The 7844-nt window shown below is 35.2% G+C and overlaps 1 protein-coding gene across 1 annotated transcript in view; it reads right to left on the reverse strand.

Annotated features, from left to right (window-relative positions):
* The window catches only part of LOC106470512 (filamin-A-like), a gene marked incomplete at its 3' end in the record, with an annotated part of 89285 nt that overhangs the window by 67930 nt on the left and 13511 nt on the right, over positions 1-7844 (reverse strand). Inside the window, exon 2 of the mRNA XM_022399118.1 lies at positions 3297-3679. Coding sequence (XP_022254826.1) covers positions 3297-3654 — 358 coding nt within the window. The remainder of the gene's footprint in view (positions 1-3296; positions 3680-7844) is intronic.

A 7844-nucleotide genomic window follows, 5' to 3' on the forward strand; every position in this document is an offset into this window, starting at 1 on the left:
GTATGTATGTATGTATGTATGTATGTATGTATGTGTGTGTGTGTGTGTGTGTGTGTGTGTGTGTGTGTGTGTGTGTGTGTGTATATATAGTTTCAAGTTGTATGCATATGATTTATCATAACCACGTCAAAGCAATACCTCCCACAAACACACCACCGTTATAGGTTGCATATGTTAAATGGTGTGAGAAAAATCTTTAATGTCCGGGACCTTCTCAGTTGTTTGCACATATGTCAAAACAAAGTTCTCACGAGCGAATAAAAAAGACCGGCACGCTCGACAGTTATGACATACTGTCTCATTACACATTTCTAAGTTATGATTACATGTGCATACTAGCCAAACATCCGCATGGTCGCCATTGTGTGATTTTTTAGTCTGTTGAAACGAACCGAATTCCTTTACCGGAAGTTCAAAGCAAGCCACTGTCTTCCTGTGATCGTCTCGGCGGAAGATGAGTCTCCATAAGCAACTGAAAGCACGCTAAGTGACGCCCAAGTACAAATACTCATTTCCAAATATGGTATAAATTAGTTTACGTTATAACACACTGAACAGTCGCTTGATCTCAAAAGGACATTTCATTTTATATAGTTAGGCTCTGGAAACGTCACAGCGAAAACTAACGACCAATGAGTTATCAGTGATCGCTCACCCACTGCCGTAGCTGTTCTCCCCCCCCCCCTTTTATGGACTTCTAATAAAGTGGGTATACGTCTGGGAGTGGTTGAGTGAAATATAAACAGTTAAGTTCAGGCTGTCTTCCGTAGGAGGGGGTTGAACTTAACTTTTTGTCCAATTATATCCAGATAGCTATGCGTATTAATAAAAAAGAACTAAACAAAGGCTCTAACCTTTGCTCCTGATAAAGAAGGAACCGTTCTTCTATTTTTGAAGGGTGGGTGCTGTAGAGTTAATAATAGCCTTAATCTCAGGAGAGTTAAAAATTTTTTGTTTTTTTCCCCGTAAGTGAATTACATCACATATAGTCTTAGAGTCCTGGTACAAACGTCTCGCAGTTTCATTATCTACCACTGCATGAGAGACAGGGTCTCAATGTGACCCTTAATATGAAACGGAATTTGATTTTAGGTTTAGAAAACGCTGAGAAAAGCTTGCACTGGTATCTATATACTTCATCCTTAAAAAAAAAAATTAGTGGGTCTCGCGATTTTCTGAGACTCCCACTGTCACATTTTATTAGAATCAGCAGGTTTTTCCGTGAACGCTGCTGATCTTAGGTACCGGGAAGCTACTATCGCCTGTGTACCGCAAATACTGTTATCTCGAAGATACAGCGCAACTGTAAATGATTACCAATGAAAACATCCGATTTCACAGCGTACGTACACTTGTGTCCCTACATTTTAAAAACTTGTATCATACAATTATTCTATTCACAAACTATTCACAACTTAGAGATTATGAAGTTAAATCAGTAAAATACTGACCTAATGTGTCAATGATGTTTCAAACAGAATAACTGTTCCAGAAACAATTAATAACAGTCAGCACTTTGAGTTCGTACAAGTTTAAGTTAAAGTTTTCCTAATAAATTTTGCGCACACGGTCGAAGATGTGTACCTCTTACTTAATGTTTTTTGAACTGTACTACAAGGTTCTGGTTTCAGTTTTTTTTTTTTTTATAACAACAATACAAGTAGGCATCCTATGCTCGTTACATACATACTTTCGTGATTTTTAATAGTTAATGAACATACATTTCTGAATAATAGAAAATAAATCCTAATATGCGAGAGATTTGTTTCAGGTAAATATGAAGTTGACAAATCTCGCATGATAAAGTTAGATTTTACAGTTTAAAAACCACTTAATCATTGCACATTTTGTTAAACAAAAAACAATGATTTGTTTTGGGAACGTACATTTGAAAAACAATAAAAATGGATTAAGAAAGAGAGAAGGGCGAGAAAATCACTCGATAATTTTGCTGTAAAACTAAAAAGTGAGCCACCTTAGATTAGAAGACATCTTTAAACACAATTAAACTTGTGACAGAAGCTAAAAACATAGTACTTAAATTAACAAAAGTTATAGTTTAAAGAAGTGCGAAACACTGTAGCCAAAACGCGAAATTAGATAAGTCGAAGGTCCATCGGTGTTTGTAAATTTCTTTTCACAAAATTTTCACTAGTCTACAGCTAGAAGATTATTTGTACTTGCAAGAAAATTGAGAGAGAGAAAAAAAAAACGATAGCGGAAAATTAAAGATTATATTTGAAGATTATTTTTACCAGATTCGAAACTAAAATTTAAATACCAAACAAGAAGATTCGACTGTTAAAAAATGGCCGACTGGTTGTGACGGCAGCCACTCTCAAGTTTAAGTGCTCTACAGTACGGCTCATACTGATACACTGTAGACCGCACCTGCAATACCTAAGTTCAGCACACGTACACTGCTTCTTATAAAGTAAACATTACATGGGAAGCGATAACTTCCGGGAACAGTTTACAAATTTTCACTAAATAACCAAATACGGTGCCTGTAGGCCTCCAAGTAACCGTCGAACTTAAAAATCATATAAACTAGTTAGGGGCAATTCTATTTTTGTGATGTTTGGAAATGTACGAACAAAAAAAATCAAATTTCTGCAGTAAATATCACCTTCACAATATGGCTTTCGATTTCTGGATCGCTGAAAAGTTTATGGTAAGAATTCCTTTTAATATTTGATACCAAAAGAATGTAAAAACATAACAAGTATGATAGAGTCCAGAAGTTAACAAAACATTCCAGGCCCCTAGTTTTGAGAACATTATTGCAAGTATTACTTAAAAATCGCTCTCATTGTCCCGTTGAAAATGTTAAAAAAAACACCACCATCCAAGTACGATTTTTTTTTATACACAATCTTACTGTAATAATAAAGTTAATAAGGTAGTATTAAAATTCAAATATTTTAATAGAGCGCCACAGGGCACGTTTCTTGTAATGGCACGTTGGAAATGGAATTATACAGCGGGAGTTTAATTATGTGACGTTTTCTGGTATCAGCTTGTCTACCGATATTATTAATTGGTATCATAACTGTCAAAAAGGAATGCAAACTATACATACCCACTTTTGTTATGCTTATCACTCATTCTACCGTATTGCTTAACTTTAACTTTTAGAAATTGCCGGCTTTTTACGCCCCACCCCAACCGACGAGTTAGTGCTCGTGACTAGTATGAAAAGCCCAACAGGTGGTTAAACTTGTACAAGTAACAGATAGTAAAAGTATAACTGCATACTTAAATTAATAATGAATAAAACAACAACAAATATTTACCTATGTTAACTATTTTAATCCCTTCGTCATTCTGGAGAAATAGAAGAGCCACGGAGACGTTTTCTAGTTTTTGCGAGCGGAAGTTAGGCCTTTTGTTATGCCTTGGCAGTTTTTTACCAGAGAGAACTTCCACCAGAGCAATTAGACGCAGACCGTCAGACAGGTCGGTATCAAGATTACCGATAGTTTTGTTGGCTGTCTTCAGATGTTCGTTAGCCCATCTCGTAAATGTGTTTTGCTGAATTTTCTTCCATGCTGCATCCTCAGCTAGCTCGCGCTCCATTTCGTCGTCTTCGATCTCGTCTTGTCCAGCAAGTCCGGACTGAGTGCCTGGAATTTCTCTCCAGCCTGAACTCATATTGTGGTCTCAATGGTAGCGTCACCTGGTGGAAAAGATTTTAAGTTGTTATCTGATTATTGGTATTGATATGTTCAATAATATTAATTTATTATATAGTAAGAAACACAATTAAGAAAAGTTGTAGAGATATAAAAAAATAGTGATTATGAAGTGTTCTAAAATTTGTTCAAGTCTCATTCAGAACTTCATATTCTTTATATATAATACATAATAAATCTTCGTAGTTAAATAGTTAACATTTTTTGCAAAATATTTAAGCTCTTTTTCAAACCTAACTGACATTTACATTTCTGACTTATATTTTCATCTGGTATTACCATGAAAATTTTAAAGCTGGATTTAGTGAACATCATCTATAGGCCTAATCAATGTTATTATGAACGCTTCCGCCACTAATTAGTGAACAAACACTAAAAACACATAACTGCAGCAAGTTTAGACTTGCTTTTGTTGTAGTATGAAATAACAACAAAGGAATTCACCAGCTCCAGAAGAAAGTATCATCATATAATATTTTACTAAAAGTAGAATATAAAATATTTAGAGACGATGCTTTAGCATACTTGCAAATCAGTGTAACTTCACTGCGAAATAAGGGTGAACAACATTTTTAGCGATTATATTTTGATTCAATCAATATTATTTCATGTTGGTGTTATTTATTGTTGTGACCTCACAACTTGGCTAAATCTATCTGTCATATGAGTTTTGCAAAAGCTGTTGCATTCTCACTGATGAAAATTATTGATTGGTACATTATATTTTTCGTTAGACTTACTTTTAATAAAATTCTACGGATTACTCTGACGTAATTTAACGTATAAACTAAAAATCCAACAGCTTTAGTGACCATTACTTATTACTTCTAGTACTGCTTACTTGTTAGTTATTCTTACTCTTGCTTGTTACAGTTCATGAAGTCACAGAGATATACGGCTTTAGCTTTCCTGCAAAAGCTATAACCACAATTCACAACAATATGAAATAATATAGACAACTTTGTCTCCAGTCGCAAGACATAAAATAACGAATAGTTGACCAGAATATCCTATATCAACCAGTCATGGCAGTGGAGCTTCATTTAATAATTCTTTGATTGATATTGCGAGTGTTAAAATATTTTGAACTTCCAGAACTCACTTATGCTTTAAAACATTATGACGATTTAGAAGTAGTTATCATATTTAATACTAGCTGGACTACTTGTCCCCCGGACGGAACTTATGTAAATTAATGATTAATGAAAATTTGAATGTCTCTCCGCATGGACCCAACAAACTTTCATGCCAAATTTGGTGAAGATCCATCAACAGGGGCCAAAGTAGTGGTAAAAAACGCAAAAACGCCCATAAAAACCGCAAAACGCAAAATACAAAACTGAAAATTTGTATGTATCTACCCATGGACCCAATGAACTTCCATACTAAATTTGGTGAAGATCCATCCACAGGGGGCAAAGTAGTGGTAAAAAACGCCCATAAAAAATGCAAAACTGAAAATTTGTATGTGCCCCCGCATGAATTTAATGAACCTCCATACCTATTTTGGTGAAGATCCATCCACACCCTGCGAAGTAGTTACATGGACATATAACAGACAGTATTATTATATTTATATAGTTTTCTCAATTAACTAATAACTTTTTCTGCGTGTTTTGAATGTTTTTATTGTAAAGATGACAATACCTGTAGTACACGTTATATAGATCTGGAGATTGAATATTTAACTGTTTTGGAGATAGTATTCGATTGACCTTAATACCGGCCCGGCATGGCCAGGTTCGCATCCCCGTCCCACCAAACATGCTCGCCCTTTCACCTAGCATGAACATTTTCATTAGAAACATTTTAACACTCTTCCACATACCTAAACACAATCAACTTTTGTCTGTTTGTTGAATATCTCTAATTCTGAAGTGACAGACTAGAGAGAAGGCAGCTAGTCAACACCACTTACCGTCAAGTCTTTACCAACGAAACGAATAGTGGGATTGACCATCACTTTATAACGCCCCCACGACTGAAAGGGCGAGTGTGTTCGGTGACGGGATATGAACTTGCGACCCACAGATTGGAATCGAGTGCCTTAACCACTAGGCCAGGTGAGGCCTTTCACCTATGCCAAAATACCTCCAAAATTAAATCTTCGCAGCTGATTTACGGTAATATAAAATAATTTTGAATTTTTATATGTTCAAACACTTGTTTTGGATTATATACATGTTATAGGTTAATTTGGTAAGTAAAATAAGTAAATAAAAAAAATAGTAATTCAGAGAAACAGAAGTCATATAAAGTTAGAAAACTCTGATATGAATGAAAACATAAACAATTTTCATATGTATAAAAATTGGTTATCTACAGTTTGTCTAATTAGTCGCCAGGTTATTAGTGGTAAAATTTTGTAAAGTAAAAACGTATTTTATGATTTTTTTAACTTTTGAAAATATTTGGTAAGAATAAAGAACGATTTACACAGCTTGTATTTTAAAAATTGAAAGAGCTTTAAAAAATTTATTTACATCTGACAAATCTAGGTTCTTATTAATAGTTTATATGTGTATTCTTCCACGACAATTAAGAAAACCTGAAACTATTCTTATTAAGTCGCGAGCTTTTATTTAAAAAGTCTGAGATAATTATAAGGTTGAAAGGGTTATTCTCTCTGTATTTGAAAATTATTTGTCGATATTCGTTGGGTTTAGTTCCAGTGCTTTTATTTTTATTTTGTTTCAGCCCTTCTTTTCTTATTATTCCAATTTTAAGAGTATTTATTAATAACGTATCATTTCTATACCCAAATCTAACAGTGGTTTGAAAACAAAAACAGAACATAGAAAATGTTCATTAATAACCAATAGAAAACTATGTCTACCGATTATTTTTAATATTTTTTCAGTTGTTGTTTGTATTACCTTTTGACGTTATTTTTTACAAAGTCCAGTTTAAAATGTACAGCACCTGAAGGTATAAATATCCAGCTTTCCTTCTAAAATAACCTTAGTGTGTTAATTTTTTTTTTTTTTTTTGCGCAAAGCTACACAAGAGCTACCTGCAAAACAGCCGTCCCTAATTTGGAACTGATTGACTAATAAGAAGGCAGCTAGTCAACAGCACCCACTGACAACTTTTGTCTGACCAAATAGTGGGAATTAACTATCACACTTATGACGACTTACCTCTTTAAAATCGGGAGTTCGTGTTTACGGCAACGAGATGCTAACCGTGAATTCTCGGATCCATAGTGAGGCCATGCTAATTACTAGGTCACGTCCAGCCCAAAGTGTTAATTAGTTACACCCTTAGATGTTGCTAACAGCGTAGGTACTACACTGTACATAAAATTTTGATCACTATCGATATTTTTCCATTCTTGTTAGTCTTCGAACTATACTGTAGCAACTAATTCAGGATCTTATTTGTTTTGTTCAAGAGTTAATAATAAATTTTTTAGGAGTTTGTTAAATGTACTTTGAAGAGGTAGGAGACCATACAACATGTTGTATGAGTTACATTAGATAAAAAATACGATAACATGTAACATCTTGTGGTTAGGGCGCTCGACTCGCAATCAACGGGTCGCGGGTTCGAATCCCCATCCCACCAAACATGCTCGCCTTTTCAGCCGTGGGGGCGTCATAATGTGCAGTCAATCCCACTATTCGTTGGTAAAATAGTAGCCCAAGAGTTAGAGGTAGGTGGTGATGACTAGCTGCCTTTTACTGCTAAATTGGGGATGGATAGAGCAGATAGCCCTCGAGTAGCTTTGCGCGAACTTCGAAATAAACCAGTTTGCTCATTTTGTTATCAAACATTTCGGATATAGTTTATCTCATATACAGTCGTTATAGGAACTGTTCAAATCAGACGAAACTGATACTTTCTTTTATCGATAACATTATACCCACAATTGAGCTCAGTTCATGTGAAGTACACTAATCATCATACCTCCTACTGACATACAACACAAAAATCCTGGGTTCGATTCCCCATAGTGGACAGAGCACAGTAACTCATCGTGTAGCTTTGCGCTAAACCAACGACCTCAAGCACTAACTTTCGTAGGACGTACGCTATCTTCCATTTTTCTTATTTCAGGTCAGTCTGTGAGTGTGTGTGTAACCCCCCTGCTGTGCAACACTATCATATACGGGCCCGGCATAGCCAGATGGTTAAGGCACTCGACTC

The sequence above is a fragment of the Limulus polyphemus genome, unplaced genomic scaffold (genome assembly GCF_000517525.1).
Source record: "Limulus polyphemus unplaced genomic scaffold, Limulus_polyphemus-2.1.2 Scaffold4054, whole genome shotgun sequence".
NCBI lineage: Eukaryota > Metazoa > Arthropoda > Merostomata > Xiphosura > Limulidae > Limulus > Limulus polyphemus.